We start from the raw sequence: 27,182 nt of genomic DNA, 5'->3' as shown, positions 1-27,182 counted from the left end.
ACTTATAGTCACTTAAAATGTAGACAATTAAATTACTCTGCTTGGAAAAATTTTGGAGCATGAAAGCGAATAATAAAAGATGTATGGCAGAAAATTTGTTTATGACAAAAGGGCAAGAAAGTAATTCTAAGGAGCACTCAAAGGGTCTGATATAGCAAATTAGGCATATAAATTTCATAACTTTTATCACACTGAAGGATATTCGGACTCTTCTCTTTAACTAAAATTAGCTTTCCCTTTGATTTTCTATCATCCACCATTGTATAGTACCATAATCTTACACAATCACGTCACAAGGAATCTGGTTGTATCGCAGCACAGAGTTTGAGCATCTTCGCTCAGATACTTAGAGGAACCACTGTTAGAGTTTTCTGTTCAACCATATGAACCAGAGGAGGCTGATAAGAGTTTATCCACCAATGCAGCATGTGAAAATCAGTCATTACTGTGGTTGCCCACGTTCTTTCCATCTAACATTACGCCAAATCCCCATTCAACTTCTTTCCCTTTTATTTTACTACGTTTGTGTCCTACTGTCAAAGTGAAAAAATTGTGTAATATTAAATTACTATCACTTATATATGTAGTAACATTACTACAATTTGTTCAAGGAAGCTTCTTGTTTTTGGATTTTCTCTTGGCTTTACTCACTGGATCAAACCCTACTTTCAAGGAGAAAATTTAGAGATTGTGAAATATACTAAGAATTTTTATGCTAATTAAAAACAATAAAACTTCATATTTTAATTTATCTTCTAATTATGATATTATTTATCAATGACACTTATATTATCTATTCTAGAATGTAATGTCTAGCTTCTAGCTTATGGTAATAAGATCTCACTACCACTGATCTGATCTCTACTGAGTTGCAAATTACTTTAGTTCTGCAATCAGCGATTGATTCTGCATTAAGGTACACTGAAATCAATCACATATCTATGCTGAAGCAAAACGGTGATAGTTTCTTTGAGTAACAACACTAATCCTTTGTTCTTTTTTATAAGATTGGGAGCATTAAAATGAGGGAGTTTATCATGAAAAGTCTTAATGTTGTTATAGATTTCAGTTTTATCTTCTCTGAACATATCTGTAAGCACTACTTTGAAAGCTACAAGGAACTTTAGCCATGTTATGTGAATTATATAATTTTTGTACGATATTTTACAGATCCTTGATCCAATGAGTACACACTGTTGCCTCAAATAGAGACTAGGGTTGTACATACTAAAGATGTAGAAATTAAGGCTCTGTAGAGTAAATCCCTTTGTGTAAGTTCTGGATGTTTCCGTTACTAGTTGAAGCAAATGAGCGAAAGAAGTTTTGTCTTCTTATTCTTTGAGCTTTGTACTGTGGCAGACTTGTTTTTATAGGGTTGTGTTAAGTAACAATTCAGCATTAGAAAATATAGTTTAAAAGTTTTGGTGTATACTTTTATTTGAGAAATTGTTAATAATTACATGTACTGACTTTGCAAAACAATTTGGATTTTTATAATTGAAACTGGTACGTGTTTATAAGACATGAAGGTTGTGAACCATGACTGTGATTGATTCTCACACGTAGCTTGTTTAACCCTTTGAGTTCCAAGCACTTTTGAGGTGGTGGCGTTGTCAGTGCCAAGCATTTATGACAGGTCACCTCTCTCAGTGTCAAGCACTCGTTTGGTGTTTGTGTACTGTTTAGCTAAATAATGTATAACTTTATAAAAAATAAACACAATGAGATGATTTTTCTTTTATTGTATGGGGGGGAGATAACTTGTAATATTTCTGAATGATAAAACTTAATTTTTGTTTGTATTAAGGTTTTAATTTTTTTTAACTTTGGAATACAAAATTTGTAATTGTATGATCTTAATTTATTTCTATGCATCTTTTTTTATTGTTCCTTTTGTACCAAATTTCAATAAAGTAAGTATGTGTATAACTGAGTTTTGAATTTTATATATTTGGCATTTGTATAGTGTTCTAAAAAATAATTATTGATACATTTGTATGCAATTTTATTATTGTTCCCTAAGTAAGTAGGAACAAGTATAACTTGCCAAGATTAAAAAAGTAAGTATCTATAATACTGAGTATGACTTTTCTTCTATATCAGTGCCAAATATTGAAAATCTGCGCTTGAATAAAAGCTGTCTCTCATATTTGGCAAATAGATTTTATTAGCTGTAACAAATCAAATCAAGATATGTAATCTAAGTTTATTTGATTTATTATGCATAAAATGAGACTAAGTACAATGCCATAATATGGCATATTATGTCAAAATTTAGTGACAGAATAATAAATATTGAAAAAGCCAAACTCATCAGCCCTTGGCACATCTCGGAAATACCCGCGGGTCGATCTCATCAACTCTTGGCACTCAAAGGGTTAAAGTAAGAACTTAATTTTTAAAGTTTTCCTCCTTGAGCCTTATACTCAATTCTTTGAGATTTCTACTGGACTGGTGAATTAGTTAATGAGTAAAAGTAAAGTTTAGTAGATAAGTAGGACCACTAAAAATACCTTTAAATCTGTTAACAACCACTACCTTTTTGGATGTTGTCTAAAACAATGAATGTAATAATTTTATATTTTAACTTTCATTAGGATTTATTCTTAAAATTATTGAACCCAATTTCATGACTTTATTAGGTACTTTACAAGTTGCTTTAATAAAAATGTGTCCAACCATTTAAATAAAACAAATCCTATGTAGAAAGAAATAATGCTGGGATTACAATTATATCTATTTATTACATAAAACAATCATGTTGAATAGTACAATTTATAAAATGGATCTCTCAAAAAAATGGAGATCTCAAAATAAAGGAACATTTCATTTAATCTCAAAGTTGCAATTATTTTGTTTTGTAGGTACAGTGGACTATGTCACCAACCGGCCAAAATTAATCTTGGGAGCCTTAACTATGTGTGCTATCTGACCACACCATAACAAAGGTGATGTTAAATAACTTCATATTATTACAAATTATTTTGCATTACATAATGTTACTGGTTACATTACACAAAAGGAATAAATACAATAAAAATGAGAAAAAGTGCTAAATATTAATTTACAACAGTCTGTACGCAATACCGTATTCCACTTGTTCTGGACTCTAAACACTGCCCAGATTTCACCACAATCAGTTACGAAACCAATTCCACTGAGTCACTATGCTCAACTGTAGTGTAGAGTTCTGTTTTGGGTTAGAAATCACAAGCTAAAATCACACTCTCTAAAAATTGTTTTGATCGTTTGTAACTCAAAACATGAAAACAGAGAGATAAAGTGAGTAATAAAACAGTGCTTTCTCAAATAAAGCTAGGAACATATTGCAACTTACCACCAGTAATATTCACATTGTAAATCATCATAACCAATATCTATAAACTATTGCAGACCAACTAACGATCTTTGTCTACAAATAAATAACCGTGTCTAGGTTGTCAGAAGGAAACTTATGTCAGTAATCTTCTTGAATTTTGATCGAGTAAAACAATACAATTCTTAATTTTCATTAAACGTATATTTTTATGACCTTTTCTGCCAAAGAAAATTTGAATGAACACTTTTACTGTAAATATTTAATATATGTAAAGAATTACTATATTTGAATGCAGATTTGAATTAGTTTATATTTTTTTACCACAATGGATGAATATTTTGATTTGAAATGATTGCATAGATAAAGTACATAGTACAATATATTCTAATACGAGGGGTATTAGAAAAATAAGGTTCCCTATGCCGCTGAGACAGAATGCGGTATGTTGGGAGAAATTTGGCAACACTCTCTTACTCATCAGCTGTCCCTCTCTCTATCCATACCACTCGTGCCTCGCTACGTCCAACAGTGCTGGCCTAGCTGCCTTCGAAGATGGAGCTCCCTATCGTTGTTACCCCCAGATGCGAAATTCATGCTGTGATACGTTTTTTAAATGCAAAACAGATTTCACCTATTGAAATTCATCGTCAGTTAATCGAAGTTTAAGGGGAAAATTGCATATCTGTTCAACAAGTTCGGAAATGGTGTAGAGAATTCAGTGAAGGCCGCATGGAAATTCACAATGAAAACCGAAGTGGACGGCCTTCAGTTTTGTCTTTTGGGATAGGAAGGTCCTGCTTTTGATCGAATTTTTGCCTCATGGAACAACAGTAAACTCTGACAGATATTGCGAGACATTAAAAAAACTGAGACGCGCGATCCAGTACCGCCGGAGAGGTAGATTGTCCAGTGGTGTGAGGCTTCTCCATGACAACGCTCGATCTCATGTCTCACGTCAAACTCAAGAAGTGCTGACAAATTTTGGCTGGAAAAATAGCTTAACTTTTAAGTTTTAAATTAATGTATAACATTAAATAGAAATATAGAGCTGTCTATTTTACAAAATCATGGGAACCTTATTTTTCTAATACCCCTCGTAATATATGATAAAACATAATAAATAAAATATAGTAAAATTCATAATAAATACAACAATATAATACAATAGAATAAATAATATAAAGTAGATTAAGAAGAATCGTATATTTTATTTGACCATACACTATTCAAACTTACATTGCACCATTAATGATAAGAGAATTTTGACTTTTAAAATGATAGAGTACTCTATAAAATAAAAAAAAATAAGACAGTGAAAACTTACATGAGTTTATCAGGGATGATAAATAAAGTAAGTAAATTAAAGTGCAATTCCAATTACTGCTCGAAGAATAACATCTTACCATTTGATAGATTCATCAGATACCAATGGGAAAAATATAACTTATGTCACAATATCAAGTGTTATTAAACATCACACAACTTTTTAATATAATACATGTTGTTTTTCATAATTATTGCTACAAATCTTTAAATAAAAATTTTAGATACCAATTTCATGAAGAATACTACAAAAGTTTATCCTACAACACACAAATCACCTACTTGCAAAAATCCGTAATTAAATTGCAAAACTTAAACTAACTTATCGTAACTATAATTATATTGAACACACTAAAACCTGATAATGTTAATATCAAAGTAATAATCAGAGATAAAAAAAAGTCCTTGGGCAGTTCATAAAGTTAAGTTTTTAAAAACGGACTAAACCCACCCGATAAAGAAAAGGGAAACATGATTTTCCTTTTTTGCGAGGAAGTGGGGGGTTGTTTTCTGCCCAACAAACATTATTAACTTTTCAACAGGAAATGAAAACAACTAAAACAGAACCTGGTAATGATCAATATTGCTAATGGCCCCAATAAGGACCTCAAGACCTGATATGTATTCAAAAATTAGATTGTGAGCTTTATAATGACCAAAAGCAACAATACATATAACACTGATCTCCTTTGTTCCCCTGTGTCATTATGAAACATGCAATCTGAATCTGCTCACATTTGACTAACTGGTGACTTCCATGACTTGTTACACATTTCAAATAAACAGTGATGTGTGAACTTACAAAGTTGAAGTGTATAGTTTGAGTACTTCATTATATCTACTGGTTACTTTAGCAAACACCTGCTTTATCTACATAATTCTTGCAACCACCAAATATCCACTTTTTAACTGTAATAGTGCCAAAATGCAGTATGATAAAAAAAATGTTTGCTGATATTATCTACACACTAAAAAGTAGTACCAAATTTCAATTTAAGGCTACAAAAAACAATCACCAAACTTTTAGATGACATTTTTCTAAGTGGCTACTACTAATTTTCAGTCAACATAATGTGTACTTTGAGATTTGTTATACCACACAAACTATTAAAACCATTATGATTTACTCGTTAAAACCTCCTGATTCCATTGATACATTAGGTTTTATTTCGTGGGTTATGATTACGTGGCTGTAAAATAATGAATATCAGATGTTAAAAGTGAAACGATTCTTTAGCCAGTAACTGTCAATATAACAATATTTCAATGTTAATGTATTTATGAAATTAGTTTACAGTTTTATGTAGGTTAGATTCCATTATCTGTCCTCCAAACAAATATGTTCTAGTATGTTTATTACATTGTATAGTCAGGTTCAGGAGTTTATTATTCATAATCAGTCCCATCAGAATTTTGATCTGTAACTCAATAGATATCATTTTTAAGGTTATTTTCATTATCATTGTCGCCGGACAGGTGCTGCAGCAGTCCAGATTAACAGCCAGAAAAGTAGAAGATTTGGCGTTATTGTCAGCTCAACATAAACTGTTCTCAGCAAGTCTGAAAATATTAAATATAAGACCAACTATGTTATTCTGGTATTATATATATATAAAATACAACACACATAAAAAATGTAAGTTTCGGGACAGATAATGAAATTTAACTGTTACAGTTTATACTTCAAAATGTGAGTCTGCGTAACCTTCCAAGACTTAATTTTTGCCTTTCTATCGATAATATGATTTTTTTGTGAATTTAAAAGTATTTTCTGTAGTTTTGTTAATTATAACAGGTAATACTTGTGTGAAAATGGAATGACACAAGTTAACCTGAAATTCTATTGCTGAAACTACAACATAAAGTTCAACGTACCAAAGAAGTCAGCAGTCAGTTCATACACTGAACAATCAAATTGTAACAATACCGATAACACATGTGACAGGTAACATAACATGATAGGAACTACAGTCGGACATTTGAGAACCAAACTCTTAGAGTAGATCTGGACGTATGGCCGAGATGGATTCGTTGAGATCAATATGGCACGAGTCAAACAGTTCAACAGAGTTACATGTTTTAACTATTATTTAATGATTCATAAAGTTTTACCAATTACGACTTTCAGGAATTCAATAAATTTCATTTACTTTCAGAGGATTTATGAAAAAAGAGAGATAGGATCTATAGTCATTCTATGATTACTTACTGAATAAACAGCAACCAAAGCGTTAACAAAATAGAGGATTACAAAAAGTTTACATTGTAATGTGTTTAAAACAAAACTTGGCAAATTTTTGCTATAAGGCAAAATGTTCTCTAACAAGTATGGCATTTAATTATCTTCAATTGCAAAAGAATAACTGTAAAAAATTAACAATTATGAGGCCGAGTGCGCGCTTATTCCCATTAAATAGAGCGGAGTGGTCGGACAGGTCTTGTGACGTCACGTATCAGGACTCTGGCTATATTATAGTCTAGCCTTGGTTGGACTGTCCAAATGTTACAGAGTCCCTCACCACCTGCTCAATTACTTAAATTCAACGGGCTTTAAACATAAATTTTATAACAACATAAAATATAATGTGAGAAAATTAAAATTTTGTAGTCTTTTAGACAGGTCAAATTTTGCAGTAAAATTCTCATTTATAAAATAATCATAATTTTTTCCTCAAATTCATAAAAAATTAGACTTATTGCGATTCCTAGAATACAGAACTAAAAAGGTTTATGTTCATTCAAAATCACTTTGTATAAATGAATATTTTAATTAAAATTTATTACTATGGATAAGAATCTGTTGAACTGTATGACTGGCTACAGTTGGATGGATATGTGTCACATTTGACTAGATTTCATTGCACAGTTAAAAACCTCTACTTGTAACTAATATCTTAAAAATAGCAGTGCTTACTGCCAAACCAACAGAACAGCCTTGCACACTCAGTAAATCACAAACTACCACATAAATGTCTGAAAAATATCCAAAAGCACTTATTACTTAATAAAATATATTACACACAAATCCAAGCTTAAATAATTATAAAAAAAGTTTTGTCCTTAGAGTTTTAAATTCCACTAATCTGAGCTAACCCTATAAATTTATCAAACGAATGAGCGAATGATACAAGAACGAGATTAGTCTACTTGAGTCGTTGCGTGACGTTTGCGAGAGCGACAGCAAACGCTTGGACAGCCGAGAACGGATATTGGAAGTCCAGTGTGTATGCATTGCCGTCTATTCTACCAAACTGCATCACCTGTTAGGAAGGGATATAAGATTAGTATACTTAAGTTGTTGTGTAATATTTGTGAGAGCTACAGTAAACGAGAGCAAAAACGTTTGAGTTGATCTTAAATGTTGTATATAATTTATAATTGAAAATTAAATTGTTTATGTTTATATAAATGTTATAACGATTATAGGAAAGCTTTACATTTGCAACAAATTTAATTGCTAGTTTTAGTTCAGGCACCACCAAAAACATCAACTATGGAACTAGGGAAGAAGAGTCATAGATACCTTATAGACAACAGATAAAAGTTGTTTTGCTATTGGTATTATGAATGCAATTTGAAGATTTTGAAAACTAAGTTTTGGAGGGTAAGCTTTTGAAATAATAAAGTTATTTTTATGAACTGGGATAAGAAATTGTATGCACTTAGACAATACTATACATCATATATTGGGAGCTAATTCCCCTAAATATAAAATATATCTTCAATAACTCAATCAATAACTGTTGCACTCACAAAGCTACCTTCACCATGGATATAACTGTACTTGTGGTCAAAATAGGCTCACAGCTATGTGCTTACCTACAAATAATGTGAATTATTGCTTTTCTATTTATTTAATGCCTCTTATATTCATCTAGTATAAGTCCTATTAACCTGATGGAGCTCTTGTTAACATTATTTAAAATTGTAGTATAAGAGGCCTTGCGTTCAAATCCCTTGAGATCACAAAAAGATTAGTGACAATAAATATCATTACACTGTACTTTGAAATAGTGACAAGAAATATCATCACTTTGTACTTTGAAATACCTGTGAAAATTACTGACAAACAATAACTGAAATTGTACTGCCATTTTATCTCCTCCTGGCTGAAATTAGTCAATGCTAAAATTTGAAGAAAGTTCACTAAATTCTACTACCTAAATCCACAAAAATATTTACCTGTTTCCCCCGGAACTCCACCTGAAAGTTCTTGGCAGACTCCTGGGTTACTCTACCTCCGAAGTCCAGCTGGTAGACTTGACTATTCTCATTCCACATTGGAGCCTTGTTATGCATCACAAACTCTCTTCGCTTGGACGTGATTTCAATCTGAAAACACAGGATATGGTGAAATCAACTAATAAATAATAATTCTGGAATTCAATATTTGTTCTAAGTTATTAAATGGCTTAATAAATAGAACTTGTTCTTATAAATAAAAAGATGAAACCCTGTTTTAAGATTACTGTTCAAATTATTGTTTTTCAAAATGTTGAAACTGGCCATTGTATTAAATCATTAAATAGCTATAATTCACTACTAATGTAAGTGCAAGTTGTGAATTGATTGTAGCACTCACTTTATTTCTTAATTGAGCTTTCTGAAAACTCTCCAAGTCCTGGTAGTCAGCGTCAGGCCGCCGTCGCAGTCGTCTGCTGAGGAGGGGAGAGTTGAGCAATCGCTTCCTGTAACAGTGTCACTACTGTGTAGAGTTAACAACTCCATTCGATGAAGGTAATTCAATACATAGAGCATTAACAGTAGGAGTACATATCAAGTGGTTGTCAAGTTCGATGTCAAAGTCAATCAAAATTATTACATACATTAATAACAAAATTGAATCCACTGTCTTCAACATTTATGTACAATAATAAAATTCTGCACTGGGACCAATTTTTTTCAACATTTGTACAAATGATCTCCCCACTGTAGTGATGGATGGAGTGAGTCATCCATACCTATTTGCTGATGACATGGCCCTATCTGCCACTGGTAAAAGTGATCATATCTTGGAACTGAAACTTGACAACTGTTCTAATTCTATACAGAATTGGTGTAATGCTAATAGGCTTAGTCTGAATGATAAGAAAACCACTGAAATCATGTTTAATTACAAACACAAGAAAATATGTAAATTATGAACCAGTCAAATTCTTAGGTATTACACATGAACCTCACTTGGGCTGGGGAAGTCACATTGAGTCTGTTGTGAGGAGTGTGTCAAAAGGGATCTTCATGTTAAGAGTACTTAGCATGTGTATATCTCAAAATGCCTTTATCACTGTATACTATGGTCACATATTTAGCCATATATCTTATTGCATAAATATATATATATATATATATATAATCTTGAATCTTGAAGACAGTTCAAAACCATTGATGTTATGATATAAATATTTTGATTGGTGACTGCAAACCTTTAGGCCAGATAATTAAAACAGAAAAATCATTGTACTTAACAATTCTAACTGCACTCATATTACAGAAACAAAAGTGTGCAGTAAAATCCAACTGATGACACACCTGATAGGAGAGGAGGTGAGATTGGTCTTCTTCTTGCTAAGGGCAGGGCTAGCTGGCTGGCTATGAGGCTGAGCGATCACTGGGGGTCTCGTCATCTCTGCCAGTCCCAGCCGCATATCCGACGAGTCCAGGCTGCGACTCTTGCCGCAGTGACTCAGCCGAGGTGGCCTCGACTGTCGCACCAACACTAGCCTGCAACACTCACCGTGACTTGTTCTCAATCACTACTGTTACTGTAGTATTTACTAAGCATGAATGAAGTTATCCATAGAGGCAGCTAACGTGTGAGCAAAAAATACTGTTCTTTTTAAATCCTCCAAGACAAAACTCCTGGCAAAGGGACGTGCTGAAATATAAATTTACTGAGCTTCCTGATTTACAAAGGGCAAACCGACCGAGCATTTGGGACTAAGTGAATGTTTTTCCTGTGAATTTGACATTGGTGTGTTGTGTTCTAAACTGATCATCAACAACAATCTCGTCTTTGCATTGAGGAAGCCCAAGGTTAAAATTAGACCAACACCACATCACCCTTATCACATCTTTTATTTGTTAGGTGTTAACTCATGGGTGACACTAAAAATTACCTGGTAACTTTTAATATATCAAAAGAATCCTTGTCACACTAAAGTAAATGTGAGAATCAAAGTTGACTTCCAATCTTAAGACAACTACAGAGAAGTCTTAAGAATCTTGGAATTCTAATTCCTTCCTTGGTAACATACCCAGAGAATTAATAAAAGTTTAACATTTGTAAGGTAATTTTTCAAATACTCAACTTATTGATGACAGAGTTATATTAAAATATATTAATGGACACACAAGGCATTTAACAATATATCAACAAAAGCATATAACACCACAAAATATATTTGAATAAAGCTTAAATATGGAAACATTTTTCTTAAGATAATGGGTTTTCATAAATAACTATTCCAATCCTGCTAAAAACTAACCCCCCCCTTGTTATTTCTGAAGATGAGAACAATTTTTGTGTGTTGAGGAAATTATTGTAAAAATTAATTAAATATTTTACATAGAGGCCTACATTTATTTGTTATCAAAATGAAATAAAAAGATTAGTTTACTCATAAATTATGCATACTACTGTACCACATAAAAAGTGTCCCCAAGTATATCACTTTCTATTTTTCCTGTTTTGAGATTTAAAATTCATAACATTTTACATATACAGTCAGACCTACACAATTTTTGTATGTTAAAACTAATCTGCTCATGTTTTATTCATGTAGTGAATATAGTTAGTTAAAAACAAAACCAAAATTAATAAATTGTTGCAAAACATAAAAATATGGAGGCAAAAAATAGTTTAGAGACAACACAAAATGCTCCCAAGGATACTAGCACTTCTGGCAGTAATCTGAAAAAATGGTACAGCACTAAAAAGGTTAAAAATAACAATATAGATATTCTTTTTTTTAAATATTCCTTATGTTACAAAATATATTAATTTCTACCAAATGTTCAAACAACATGCACTGCAAGGTTTATAAATACATACTGTTACCATGGTAGCATTTACAGAACATGACAATCATATAAATCAGTTTGTGGAAACTATCAGCCCAACAAAAGCCCAAACAAGTCAAATCTTCACACAAAACTTGATTTTATATATATGCTCATACATGTTCACTGGCCAGTTTTGTGTACACGCCACTTTATTCCAATATGACAGCTGTTGAAATCTTTTTAAATTTACAAACTTTGTTTTTATAGATCACGTAGAAAAGTATAATACGTTTTGGAATACATATAATATAAATTTTATAAGCTTTTGGTTATAAACCATTTGTTGTATCTCAAACGGATTTTAAGATATCGATTGCGTATGTATCCCATAAAAATTTTTCAATCGCCAATAGCATGTAAAAAAAATGCCAGTTCATAATTGGTATAGGAATTGGTATTATATATTGTCCATGGTTATTGGCCAACTTGTTAGCCATTTCATTTTAATATTGTGTTTACAGAAAAATTGTTTTCGTACAAATGTAACTTAAATCCTGTAATAATAAAATAAACCATATAATATTTCATTTGTCATAAAATCTACCAACTTCTTCTGACTGAGGAAATTAAAAGTTTGACAAGAATTCTCCTATTTTAACCCTTTTAAGACCACAGGTTTTCAGATTTTTCATACCAAAAAGAACGGCCAGTTTTTACCAATATTTCAATGGTTTATAACAAAAATTATAATTTATCTTCAACATTAATTAATAGCGATCCACGTGTTCCACTGATTTTTCAAATATTCTAATTTCCATAAATCAGGAAACCATTAAAACATGAATACTGTGATTTGTGTAAGAAAAATATTTTTTACTGACCCACAAAGAATAATTTTTGTTTCAAAATGTATTATTACAAAAATGTTGACAACATAAAGATACTGTTGAAATCAGATTGCATATATTTACGGGTTAGTTGTTAAGAGAGTGCAATCTATATGATCAATTTATATACAATAGATTTTAATTTCTTTTTCCTCACATTGTCAATCTTGATCATTACAGAATAATTCACAGCAAAGATATTAAACTAGAATGTAAAATAGAGTCAGCTGGGTATATGATATACATCATACATGGAAATGAGCATTACCATGTTGTGAAAGTGAGCTACAGACTTCCTCAGCTAAGACTAGTATTCAACACATGGTGTGGCTTACTCCTACTTAAATTTAGAAAAAATTAAACATTCAATAAAGTGTACAATATTTGAAATTTACATCGTAACTTACTGAAAAAGTAACTATTTCACCACTACAATGCGTTCCAGTGCACTGACAAAATCAAAAGCTGACAAAACACCACTGATATCACAGTTCGCCAAGGTCATTGCTTCTAAAAATAGGGTTGGCAAGGTCTCCTTAAGGGGAAACAAAGCCTTCATCCCTCTCCAACCGCCACCCCATCGGCTGATAAATGGGAAAACGTCTTGCCATTGTGGCATTCTTGCTCGTAAAGCTCACAGTTACAAAATGCTTTATCATTTGCCATTATACCAGATAACAGGTTTTACTTTATTATATTTTTAATATTAAACTGAAAAATGGTCAGATTCCGTTATATGCTCCCAACGCTTAAACTTTTTTCAATAAACGTTATAAAACGATGTAGTTGAGTAACAGAACTAACATTCCATCAATCAACAAGCATTTCCAAGTATTTCGATCGGTATTGTTGTCGCTGTTATCTTATCTTTCTTGAGAATCCCGATTACGGCAGGCCGCGCGGCATCACATGATTATTTAAGTTTTGGCACGGTAGATAATTGCTTTTCCATTACAATTCAATTTATATTTCTGATCAGCCCCTCTAGAATTTGATATTTTACTGATAGGTACTATCTCGAGGGATGTTTTTCTTTCATTGACATCAGCGCGGGCAGCACCGGAGGTGCTGCCGAATCCCGTGCTGATGGCCGGAAGCACTCGCATTTTGGGTGGTGGAGTGTGATCAAGAATAAAGACAAGTTTTGTGTGTTTTTTTCAATACAGAGTTTAGTTGTTTAGTTTTTTTGTTTGGTAATGTTTGTTTTTGTTGAATTTTTGTGTTTGGAGAAATGTAGGGGTGCGGTTAATATAATACGTAAGTACCCTTTTTTCTTAGCTAGTAACCAATTGTAATTCATTATAATTGTAAGTGAAAAATTAGCGTTGGGGTCATAATGTTAGTTCTGTTACTCAACTACATCTTTTATAACGTTCTAAGTTCATTGAAAAAAGTTTAAGCGTTGGGGCATATAACGGAATCTGACCCGAAAAACCAATCTACTAATATATCATTAGTTGGTCCAAAAAGCGTTAAAACCACTATAACAACAATTTAATCTGATCTGACGAAATAAGTTTTAAACATTGTAGTCCATAAATGGTTAAGTACAGCTATGGATATTTTTGTAGTAAAAAGGTTTTGTTATTTAGATAAGGTATTGCAAATAAACTCTTGTTACACTATGAGACTAATACTTCATAACTTGGGAGTACTTTAAATATAATTATTTATTGCTCTAGTCTTTAAAAATTATTTTTCTTCTATTTGAAAATTTATGCTTTGTGAAGAATACACCTGTGAAAGTTTCGTACCATTCATTACTTATGAGTATTACTCCCTAAGAGAGTTATGCGGAAGGGCTCTGCATGCTACTACCTGTATGGTATTGTTACAACACAAACAGTATTCTCTATACAAAAGACCACAAGAGAGTGCAGTTGAGGGAGGAGCCTATTTTGCCCGTGACCTTGGAGCGGCCAACGAGAACTGAGCGACGTTGCCAAACTTGTTCCCCGCTGTAACCACAAGCCGCGCGAGTCCAGCGTTCTTAAAATACTTAACTGTTACGCTCGAAAGAAATGTTAGAGCTGTCTTGAATTAATTAACTACGTATTACAAAATGTAATTTTACGGTCATTAAAAAAAAGTACATCTCTGTAGCTTATTTCCATGTTGAGTTAAATAGATTGAAATAAATTATTGTATTATATTACTCATATACGAAGATCGTAGGATTAAAATCTTTAGCCGAAATATAAATTAAAAAGAAAACATAAAAATACCGCAAAAACGTTAATTTCCCGTATTTAACAGTTAGATAATGCCATTATCACTGATATATAATAAGGCATTACATGTTTGCATAGTATAATCATGTTATGTTAAATGGATTTTCAACTTGGTAAGAAAGTTATCAAATACATCTGAAATATATGTTCTTTTCCATAAATATACTTATTCAGAACATAACGGTGGGAATTGTTGCCGCAACGGTTTTGTTACGCACTTCGGTTCTCATAAATTTATAACCATTTGAAAGCATTTTTCCTACCTGGCTATTAATAGTCTTGAATCTGTGTTATGTAAAATTGTTTTCACACGTGGGTGATTTAAATATTTAAACTGGCCATAGTTGAAAAATCATACAGCACAAGTATTATTTTGTGCTGAATTTTACTGTTGATGAACGTTTTCGTGTTTTTAAGTGTTGTTTATTGGTAGCTATTATAAGTGTACCGATTATTTTCTGTGTAGTGTCATTAAATTGTAATATACTTGTTATTGTGATTCCTTATTTGGACAAAATGGAGTGTGATGATGTTTGTTCAAGTGCACAGCCATCCGGAAGTAAGAGCGGTAGTGGAAAACCCCTACGTAGTGGAGAACGACGTATTATTTACAACGTTTACAACTTTTTCAAAAAACTGTCGTTGATAAATTTCCAAGAAACTCTAAACTTTAAGCAAAGTGGTAAACTGTGTGCTGAGGCCTGCGGTGTAAGTGAAAGAATCGTTAACAAAATAAGTAAAGAAGCTAAGCTGTCCGAAGAAGATGGACCTTCATCATCAGAAATTAAGTTTTCAACGCCAGAAAACAAAGAAGTCGAAAATCAAAAATAACAGGCTTTGATGACTTTGAAAAAGATGTTTTGATACGAACTGTCCTTTCGTACTACGACAGAGGGGAATTTCCCACATCAAAAAGAATCATGCAGGATCTCAAACAAAAACTTGATTACAACGGATCGGTAACTTCAACAAATAGATTATTAAGGCATGTTGGTTTCAGGTATAAGAAAACCAATGATGGTAGAAAGTTTTTATTGGAACGAAATGATATTGTAGCGGCTCGTTTAAAATTTTTGAGAAATATGCAAGAGCTTAGAGAATCTGGTGATTGTAGGCCCATATATTACCTCGATGAAACATGGGTTAATGAAAACCATACTCGAAAATACATATGGCAGGATACAACTGAGTCTGGTTGACTAAAGGTTCCTCTCGGCAAAGGTAGAAGATTAATAATTTGTCATGTCGGTTCGGCAAAAGATGGGTTTGTAGCAAGAATGTAAGTGGGTTTTTCGGTCTAAGACATCATCCAGTTCGGACTATCACGATGAAATGAACGCTGAATCGTTTAGAAAATGGTTTAAAAAATTACTATGCATTTTGGAAGAAGGCTCGATCATCGTTATGGACAATGCTCCATACCACTCAGGACTCGCTGAGAAAATTCCAAATCCATCGTGGAGAAAGGAAGAGATTCAAAATTGGCTGTCTCGAAAAAACATACAATACTGTATGAAAGAAACTAAACCAGAACTTATAATGAGGGTTCTCCTATATAAAACCCAACAAAAAACTTATAAACTCGACGTATTAGCCAATGAAATGGGACATACAGTTGTCAGGCTCCCTCCTTATCACTGTACAAGGTACATTGAAATAATATGGGCTCAAGTGAAGGGAGAGGTAGCACGTAATAATAAGACATTTAAAATAACCGACGTTGAGAAACTTGTTCATGATGGTCTGGGCAAAGTGACTAAAGAAGACTGGCAATCAAGAGTTCAGCATGTAGAAGCCTTGCAGCAAGCTGATTTTGAAAAGGAATGTATCCGCACAAGTGTTGTAGAGCAAATAATTATAAACTTAGCAGACAATTCTGACACGAGTAGCAGTGAGGCAGAAAGTAAACATGAAGAAGACTCCGAGGTTTTGGCTACGATATTGCCGCCTGAGAGCGAATACATAATATACAAGTGCAAAGGTAAGAATATTATTAAGTCAATCATGCTTTTTAACGTATTTCATTTTTAAATAGTAGGCCCTAAAAGTTATTTAGTGGAAAATTTGATTATTTCATAGTTTAAAAATATAATTGTTCGATAATTTTAAAATTGATTATATTGTTATATTTTTTTAATTATTTTTAATCAAGCAACACGTCATGCAGTGTCCAATATAAGCAACATGTATATTAATTTTGTGTGTGTTTAGTAATCGTCTAAAATCACTGAAAAGATTGTTGTATCGTATGGAAATAAGCAAGTACTTTACTCTGACTAACTGACGGGACGATTTGTTTGTTTTAATCGATAGTTAGTTTGTAATAACATTAATAAACTATACAAGTAATTTAAATATAATATAGCAAAGTGTCAACGCATTTTAAATATTGTTTTTCAATTATACTGATAAGTTTTAAATGTTCAGTATCAGTGTTAGTTGTGACAGCGCAGCGGTTTATCAGCCACAATGCGCCAGCCGTGCCGGGCGGCAGCGGTAGTTGTGTGGCAACGTCGCGCAGGCCAGTCCACTCTATTGGTCGCCCCCAACTGCACTCTCTGGTGGTTCCTTGTATAGACAATTTCATGAATTTTAGTCTTGTGGAGATATTTAGAAACACGTTTGTTTTTTATCAGTTTCTTTTCAGGCTGAAATCCAACTGTGATGATGTGCTCTGGGTCACTACAAGGACCTTTGTACACTTCCAATAATAATAAGATGATTATTTTGTATGTTATCTCAGTAATGAAAAAGTTAAACATTTATTTTAATTAATATTAAATAAAAATTTTACTAGTATAAAAATTCCTAAATTGTTGCATAAACTTGAAAAATGTCAATTTAACCCACTTTAGTCAACATTATAAAGTGAGAATGTTAATGTGCACTCAATGTAGATACTGTAGGCTACATACTGTCGTAACCACATGACTGCTCTTTGAATTGTTATAGATTACATGTTTTTTTCTTTCAATCTTAGTTCTGTTTTAACAAACACAATACTAGTACATTAAATAACAAGAAAAACTAAATTTTAGGGCACTATTACAATGAAAGAGTTTAACAAAATATGTACTAAGAATAATAAAACAATATTTTTCTGAAACCTTTAAAAACACAAGGTTAATAAGTGTGCAAGTGTTTTAATACTATGGAAAATAAGGATGTGTGATTGCAACTTATGGCTTAAATAATTCTTTAATCCAATTTAAAAAGTTTTAATATAGATTAATTTGAAGATTTATGTAGACAGAATAATATTGGACACAGTGTGTTACCATTTGAACCTACATTTTCTATAAACCAGAATCTAAGATTTTGGTTTTTAATCTACTGATCACTGGCTAAAATTCCAGAATTAACCCCTTGAGTGCTGCAGCGTGACTAATTTTGACCTAATTTGGTCCCCGATAAGGAAAATTCATCCAAAAATAGTAGGCTGTGATAATATCAAAGTACCTATGTGATGATTTTGGCTACTAGTCACAACGTACCGTGTTGCGTAATGATCATTCTTGTTTACGTGCCGATAACAAAAAATTTGAGTAAATACAAACTAAAATAGTAACTTATACAGTGTTGTACCGTATTTCATTATAAAAGTAATGAAGTGATTTGAGTTGTATCCAAGCGGAAAATGTGAGTATTCAGTGCAAATATAATAGGGTTATTTTGGTTTTTACAAAGTTGCTGACACATACAAAAGAAATGTAAGCAAATATTTGTCTCCAAATTTACTAATCATATTTATTTGTGTTATCTTGATGTTTTATTTGATGTATTGAGAAAACTTCACTATTACTATGTAATTTCTAAACTCTGACAAATGAAGTACAATTTACAAAATGTCCGTAACGAGCAGCATTTTGTTTATACGTATAATGGACATGTTTATTTTTATTGTAGGATCACATATTATACATGGGTTTTATTTAGAATTTTATGGCCTGTATCATGGTATGGAGGAAAAATCTTAAAAAATACCGTATACACTCAAATTAGGGTTCAAACTTAATATTTTATAAAAAGATAAAAAAATTTTGTAAAAACTAAAATTTTTATATTTTTGTAAAGCAAATTTTGTTTGTAACTATATGTTTCATATTCTCCATTGCATTAGAAAAAAAACAGCAACAAAATGATGAAAATGTGTTGTATGGTTATTTTACAACAGCTATTTTCCCAAAAGCTTACAAATATGCAAAAGACACCCGGCACTTTATGTATATGACTTGGAAAAATGCCCGTGACACTCATAGGTTAATAATGATGTGACCTCACCAAGAACAATACAAATATTGGATTGTATTTTTCCATAAGAAGTTGACTGTAAAGGCCTAAGATCATTAGTCATTATATAATGGTGCATATACACAAAGACATAATTATTCACCAAATAAAGAGTTCACAAAAAGACAGATCAATAGATTTCTTAGCCTATAAAAAAGTGATAAATTATTAGCAGAAAGTAAAATAAAGTTATCTTGCTATGAATGGTAAACAGATGACATACCTATTATTGCTGGTCCCTGATTCGACGAGGTCCAAGTAGCCGACACTACAACTGCGCACTACACCACGGCGCGACTTGTCCCCCACCACTGCCCCACCCTCATCTCCCTCCCCACACTCACACTCCCGGAACGAACTCCTGGTCATGAAGCACTCAGCACTTCGCGGATGCTTGTAGCGGTGACAACGAGCCCTTGCAAGGGGGGCAACTGGAGCTCCAGGTGCATCAGTTCCCTCCTCTTCGTCCTCCGAGAGGCAACCCTGCGTCTGTGGAGGTGTGGGGTCCGGTGGGCCTTCCCCTGCCATCTGTAATGTCATTTGGCGGGGTTGCAGGTGCAGCAGGGATGTCTTGTACGTCACCTGCCCCAGGTTGGTCGCCAGCCCCTGGGACACTCCGTGTATCCGGAACTTTGTCCCCCAGATGTTTGATGTCACCTCAGCTAGCCTTGAGTCCTGGCATTAAAAAAAATCTTACAATAGTCTGCATAAAATTCACCCACCACTTAAATCTACATGTTTGTAATCTGATAAGTGGCTTTTCAACTTCCATTTCTTTAAACCAACAATTTAAAAATAGGATTCATAGAAAGCCTTCATTTGGCACTTTGAAATGAGTTAGACTCACAGTCAACAGTTTTAAAGTAGCTTATAAAGCATGCAATAATCATCTAAATAGAGCAATATGGAGAGTGACAGTTAAGTTATAAATTATATCACTGATATTTTACAACTAATAATAACTTCCTCAGAGCGCCCTCATTACTTAGAATACTTTAAAAAAACCAAGCAAGCCTTCCCAGCTGCATATTTATTTGTTTAGCTCTCCTCACCCAGACCTTTCTTTCAATGTTTGTGGAATAGCTGAAAAATAAGATTTTTATTGATGTAATTTTAATTTGTTTTTACGTAAAGATTTTACTTTTTATACACACAAGTTGTTTGTATGAGCTAAACAAAATTAATTCTTAATTTATATACTTATAGTGCATAATATAAATTTCAGTTCTTGTTATACCTAGTACTTGGATTTCAGTTAATTTCAAAGTGTACATTATTCATCACTACTATGTTGTGATTAGAATAACAGCACAAGAAACTTTTTTTAATCATTTTTGTTATCACTGTTACCTCTGGCAGTGTATCGGCATAGAGGTGGTGGGGGTGGGGTCTGTGGCGGGTACGGCGGGGCAAGCGGGGACTACCACAGTTATCTTCTGTCTCACTGTCCTCTCTCTCACTCCCTCCCCCTCCTCCCGCATTTACCAGGATACGGGCTGACAAGCAACTCGCATCTACAAATTCACAGAAATTAGTTTTTACTTATTTGATGTACAAAATATACAAAAAAATGGTGTTACAAAATTTTAAAAAATCCAATATTATGGCACATTTAAAGTTTAAAAAATTATTAAATTTACTAATGTTGGAACAGATAATATAAAATAATAAAATTCATTATATACCAGTTATCCATATCTCAGGAAGATTGATATCATTAGCACTAATAATGTTGTAGTTAATATTCGTATTTTTGAAAAATGTTCATACAAATTTTAATATCATTACTGTAATAAACGCACATAAATGCATTTTGTGTAACAAAATCTACCGACATGATCTTTGTATCTGATTTGTTGTGTAAATAATGATCGAAATGGCCTAACAGAAGTGCTTCAAACTGAAGTTACTACTTGATACAGCTGAAGCAAGCCCAAGATATCTACCAAGAAGCATTGAATATTGCTATTTACACCTAATTAAGTTGTTTCTTAAATAATGGAATGAACAATATATACATGTATAAAATATGTTATAAAATAATGACATATTCGTGTGACTCACCACTGACTTGGGGGTCAAATATTACAAACTCAGGCTTGAGCTTGCTGGTTCGCTTGCCCTTGAGCAGTGGAACCAACCCCCCCAGGTACTCGAGATAAAGCGTGTAACAGTTGGCAGCAATGTCGTCCTCGTGACGCAACATCGTACAGTGCAGTCGAACCTTGGGTGCTCGACTAACAAAATCTCTCAAACCTGAACCCTCCGGAACACAGCACTGCACAACAACACTCAGTTACTTTTGTTCAAATCTTCACTAGAAGAAATAAAACTATACACAAATCTTGGAGAGAAGTTGGCATGTTTGTTTTGGTGAAATAAAAACTGTAAATGTTGACATTCAATAGCATAATATTAAAGATAATTAATAATTGATATTACATTTTAAATTTGCAGAAACAATAATATTACTAGCTTGCATCAAACAAAAAAGGGTAATTTCAATTTATATTTTGTTAAAATAAGAAGATATGCTTATGTATTGTTCTAATTGCAGTCAACATGTTAAAGACTTTACCGTTAGATAAAATTTTAATATTTATATTGAATAACCTACTAGAATTGCATTAATTACAAATTGAGATGAATATCATAAGTTTTAACTTGTCTATACTGTTAGAATACATCTTACATATGTATATATATATATATATATATATATATATATATATATATATATACACTTACTTCTGTTTGTGAATCACAAAATATTTTAATAATGAATCTTTAGGTTATTATTAAAGTAAATAATAAACTGCAAGTACAACTGACCCGTATGGTGTGGGTAAAGAGTTTGGAGACAAGTTGCTGTATGCGCTGGGGCAGGGGCAGAGTAGCCAACTGTCGCAAACTCCCGGACAGCCGGTTGTACACCTGTAGACTACACAGCAACTGCAGTGATGCTACCCTCATAGACACCCAGGCCATATGTACTGTACATCCTGTGGCCACAAATAGCCGCTTATCATTGTGTCCCCACGTCAGCGCAGTTACCGGCAACTGCAATCAAAGTAACCTTAGAAATCTTAATAATTCTCTACAATTACCGTACTGTATCAACTTCAATTCAAACTATTTAAATATATTACAAAATGACCGGTTTTAATTACATTTGAGATGAAAACAGATCAGAAAGATGTAATAACCTAATAGTAATTCAAAAATATCAAATAAAGCAAATAATGTAATCTTTTTACTATCTGTGTTAGTCTACTATTTGTATTATGCAATGTACTTTGAATTTTTTGCTGATAAAATATATAACTAAGTGATTTTTTTACAATATTTTTCCTACTACATCTGTCAAAAACAATATTGGAAGAGAAGTATTAGGCCACTATTAACCGTGGACAACTAGTGGTACAATCCGTTGTATCACCGGTTGACTCAAATTGCGGCTGTTAGTCATCCAAGATTGGCTGCTCAACTAAAAATAGTCGTACAACTAGTTGACCCTGCAACAGCTCCGTCATCTTTTTGTGTCTTAGCTGGGTCAGGGATATTGCTGTATATGCAGCCTATTAGCCACACACAAGTGGTGGCACTGTTGTACAACTATGTCAGTGAGCGCATGCGCAGTAGACTAGAGCACTCAAAGAAAACAATTTTCAGCTCAATCAGCTGTTCTTGTTCAAACTATGCTGTTGTACAACTGGTTGGCTGGACTAAAGTTTATGAGCCAACTAGTTGTCACACTGGTGGTACACGGCTAATAGTACTACTAAATCCACCATTCACTCCAACAATTATCTTCCACGATAAATTATACTTACCAATAAAAAAAAAACACTTTACCCCATCTCGATACTTGCATTGAGTTTTCAAAAGTAAGGTAATTAAAATCAGCAGCTAATTTATCACCAGTTAATTCTGAATACAAAAGTGGCTTAGTGCTTTGACAGATTAGATACCTAAACTTACTCAAATTAATTGTTGCCAAAATTTGTTGAGTAATTTGACTTAATATTATTTTATTTTAGTAACACAAAGTAGGTTGAATGATTGGAATTATTCCCATCACAAATCCAAATTGATTTGATTATCCAAAGTATTTTGACCGATCAGATATATGAGTAGATTTTGATAACTCACATTGGTATGAATTTTTGCAACAATCAGATACATAAGTAGATTTTGATTACTTTTTAAGAAAGGCACTGGAGAGATTATATAATAAAAGTTATATTTAATTTTTGATAATTTCTCAAAAATTGGTACCTGAGTGTAGGGTATGATGGCGGAGTATAGCAGCAAGCCTGAGTCCGTGTAGACTCGCACCACGTTTGTGAACTCCTGCCCTGTTGAGTTGGCAGGCCTGGAGCCAGCCACACTCAACAGTTGGCGACAGTTGCTCCACTCCAGGTGAAGGGGACACAGCCCCGTGCTGATTCTCACCGGGCTCACATCGTCATGATGTTTCAGCAGCAGAATACAACCGTTCTCAATGCTGACTGCCAGTACATAACGACTCGTGTCTGCCGGTCAAACTTATTGTTTACTGCTTATAATGACAAAATCCATTATAATACTATAAAATAAGCATTTCAAAGCAAAATGTCAATTTGAAACTTTCAATAATCACCTATATCTTCACATAATAAAAAGTGACGTTGTCCATTGCATTGTCAAGTGCTTAAAGACAATAAAGATTTCTTGATTTTCTTGATTCTTGATTCTGTACAGGTCCCATCCAAGGAACTTCTAAAAATAGTAAATGTAATGTTGCTCAGCCAAATTTATCAGAGAATGTTGAAGGCAGGGCTATTTATTTCTAGAGTATTAAGGAATTTTTAGCTATTTTATAAAATTCTTGTCAATGATCAATAGACATCACTTTTCAACCAAAGAAATGAAAATAGATTACCCAAAAATATCCAAATCAAATTATTTACTTCTTAGCAAGAATAATAAGAAACTTTAAAAATTTTCAAGTTCGGTACAGTGAGCCATGTAAGGTACAACACCTCACAATGACAATCATTACTCATGGATACTTAGGGTTATTTTGCCATCAATGTATGCATGGCTGATAGCATATATACTGGAATCCAGCCTACATGTTCACCAGTCAGGTACAGTGATACCAGTAATATACAAAGACTTTTCACAATGACTGTAGACATATAGTGTACGTTTTTATTAAGCTTCTTTCCATCTTGTTTTCACTCCCAACTTCAAAATTCATACTGACAATCACAGATTTAGAGAGATGAGAATATCTTTCAATAACAATCATGAGTTATACTGGTGGAAACTCTTACTGTACTTTAGAGAAATTCATTGTATATAAATGTGCAGCTTGTTATTTATTATTAAGACTATTATTAGACTATGGTTCAGTGCATCTGTTTTGAGCTTATTATAACCACATTGGGCTCTCAGGCATGTGCTTGAAATTTTTTATGCTCAACTAGCCCTGTTATCAGTTTTGACTTTGGTGAGGTCATCACTATTTAATGATTAGTTTTTAATTTTTGACGTTTCCTAAACCTTGTCTTAAGGTTTTGTGACGTCTGAAGAAGAGGATATAGATTCCAATCCTGGAAACTTAGTTTTTTACTTTTGTAAGGTTTAAAAATGGCAAACATTCGAAAGCCTCTTCTCCTTCAAATTCATACACCATTAATAATAAACTTCAAACAATGTATTGAGGAGTATTGAAACGAGTAAATATTTCATAAATCAATACCTTTTGTATATGTTAAAAGAAGATGCTACAAGAATATGATGTGACAACTCACCGATGTTGTCATCACCCTCTTCCATCTTGAACTTTTCACAGGACCACGCCATGTTGGTGATGGCCAAAGGACTCGCTAAATCTACCTGAGCCACCATAGCCCCGTGAACATCCATCACCACCAGCTGTCCCGTTGAAGTGCCGAAGTAGACCTATTTGTAGACATCCCATATTGTAAAAAATATTTTTTGTAACAGTTTTACTTTTAGCCTCAACAGTAGAATAAATTTATCAGTTTTAAAGTAAAAACACCAACAAAATATATCCTATTTATTCATGAAGTACCAGAATGGCTTTAAATTCAGTGGAAAAATAAAAAGTACTTAAGTGGTTGGAATAAACCTTTTGTATGTTGTCTAATTTCTGAATTGTACACTTCAGAATGTAGCATTAGTTATTTTATCTACTCCAAACCGTATGGATAAAATAAATATATGTAGAAAATAGACATTTATGCACTTTATTCTGGTCAATTATTTTTTGGTAATCTGAGGGGAAAAATTAATCTATAGTATTGGGAAAATGTGTATAAAGTTGGAACACTAACTTCTTTGATTCTATGAGGACAGATCTTCAACATTTTGGATACAACATTTAGTTGTATTGTTAGATCTTCCTGTTGATCTGTTTGTTTCTAATGACATAAAAACATGATTTTTTGTACCAGCCAGAGGATTAGATCCTTTAACTGGAGCCTCAGGATTAAGACAATCAAACATGTTTATCTCTTCTTATGCTAAAGGGTGGGCATCTCTCCTAGAACAAAATAAGGAAGATTTTAGATTGATAGTAGGGATGCTAACAAGACATGGCCCTCTTAGAAATCATCTTATGAAAGTGGGTCTTAGTGAAACTGATGAACACACACTCTACGAAGAAGCAGAAGAATTAGCGGAACACATATGGCTAAACTGTCCTGCCATATCTAAAAATAGGAAAAAAAATTCCTAGGTGGATATCTTCTCAGCCCTAAGAACATCAGAGAACAGGATCCCTCAAATTGTATTGACTTCTGTAAAAATCTCAGATTTTGAGGGAACAAACATAAGTAAGGGAAGTGGAAAGGTCCTCTTAGGACTACGTGTGGAGACAACTGTCTCTTTCCCTTTTATTTCAAGACACAGAGTTAAATTATGTATGATTAAGATAGAGAATTGAATTTGTATGAATGTTTAAATTTTAGTTTCCATTGATACATTCATAAATTAACAAAGAGGGGAGTGATAAGACACTATGTGGCCGAAAACTATCCTCTACAACTCTCTTGTGGTCTGAGACCCCTGACTATCCGGAAAAAAACACAACAAAAATTCTATTGCAATTCTGGAAAAAAAATCAAAAGAAAACTATACCATAGTTCATCTTTAACTCAAATGCATATTCTTAAGAAACCTTGACAATCCTAGGTAAATAACGTCAAGAGCCTTGTTTAGGTAAAAAAGGGAGTCAAATTAAGCTCATGTTGGCTTAATGGAAGCTATAGCTTTATGAACAAATTAAGATACAGTGGTAATTGTGAAGGGATTATGATAAAACCTTTAATGAGATGAACACATTATATTATTGGTTTCAAGAAAGAATTATGTTACAGTAATTAACTAAATTAGTGTTCTGTAATACAATAATGCACATTAGATTGTACATTATGCAGGCATGTACAATTTTCTCAAATATTAAGATCATCGATATTAGTCTGAAGTTATTAGGATTAAAATTTCTATGATTTTAGAATTGGAATAGCTTTAGTAATCTTTAAATCTGTTGTGACATAAACCTGAGTTATAGAGGAGTTAAACAAAAAAGGCGATTACTCAAATCATATTCTTTGATGAGTAAAGAAGACAAGTCCAAAAACCAGTTGTAATACTCTTGTTAGGAAGAGTGAATGCATCCAGAGATTCAAATAGCTGAATTTTGTCAAAGGAAAATGAATTCAATATATTTATTAGTATACGGAAATTTTACAATTTTAGATAACAGTGGTAAGACTAGCCTGTTTATTAGAAGAAGAGGAATTCATAGGTGGTTGGTCGGTTGATGCAGACCTCTTCTGACCTGTATCTGTAGTTCTGTTTTAATAATTAGTATTGTGTTTAGTTTTCATAAAGTGCATGTTTTAGGGTTAGTGAAGTTGACACACAACATGGTGTTTGTGATTCCTGACTTACTGGATTTTGTTTAATAATGTTGAGAGTAAAGTTTAATATAGTAAAACTGTATGATTAAAAAATCTACTTGGTTTGATGGTTTTTACTTGTATTCAAACAAAAATATAAAGCATGCTTTTTAAGTAAGTACTGTTTTTGTATATAAAAATATCAATTAAACTC

The 27,182-nt window shown here is 32.9% G+C and overlaps 1 protein-coding gene across 1 annotated transcript in view; it reads right to left on the bottom strand.

Moving 5' to 3' along the window:
• Window positions 1–4,385: 4,385 nt before the first annotated feature.
• The window catches only part of LOC124359447 (tubby-related protein 4), a 47,524-nt gene continuing 24,727 nt past the window's right edge, over window positions 4,386–27,182 (bottom strand). The window contains exons 5-14 of the mRNA XM_046812189.1: window positions 24,854–25,004; window positions 23,331–23,587; window positions 21,885–22,112; window positions 21,117–21,330; window positions 20,403–20,566; window positions 19,276–19,727; window positions 10,172–10,363; window positions 9,225–9,330; window positions 8,825–8,974; window positions 4,386–7,902 (exon numbers count right to left, since the gene is read on the bottom strand). Coding sequence (XP_046668145.1) covers window positions 7,786–7,902; window positions 8,825–8,974; window positions 9,225–9,330; window positions 10,172–10,363; window positions 19,276–19,727; window positions 20,403–20,566; window positions 21,117–21,330; window positions 21,885–22,112; window positions 23,331–23,587; window positions 24,854–25,004 — 2,031 coding nt within the window. The 3' untranslated portion in view covers window positions 4,386–7,785. The remainder of the gene's footprint in view (window positions 7,903–8,824; window positions 8,975–9,224; window positions 9,331–10,171; window positions 10,364–19,275; window positions 19,728–20,402; window positions 20,567–21,116; window positions 21,331–21,884; window positions 22,113–23,330; window positions 23,588–24,853; window positions 25,005–27,182) is intronic.

Source organism: Homalodisca vitripennis, chromosome 4 (genome assembly GCF_021130785.1).
Source record: "Homalodisca vitripennis isolate AUS2020 chromosome 4, UT_GWSS_2.1, whole genome shotgun sequence".
Classification (NCBI taxonomy): Eukaryota; Metazoa; Arthropoda; class Insecta; order Hemiptera; family Cicadellidae; genus Homalodisca; species Homalodisca vitripennis.
This window is presented reverse-complemented; position numbering and strand designations above follow the sequence as displayed.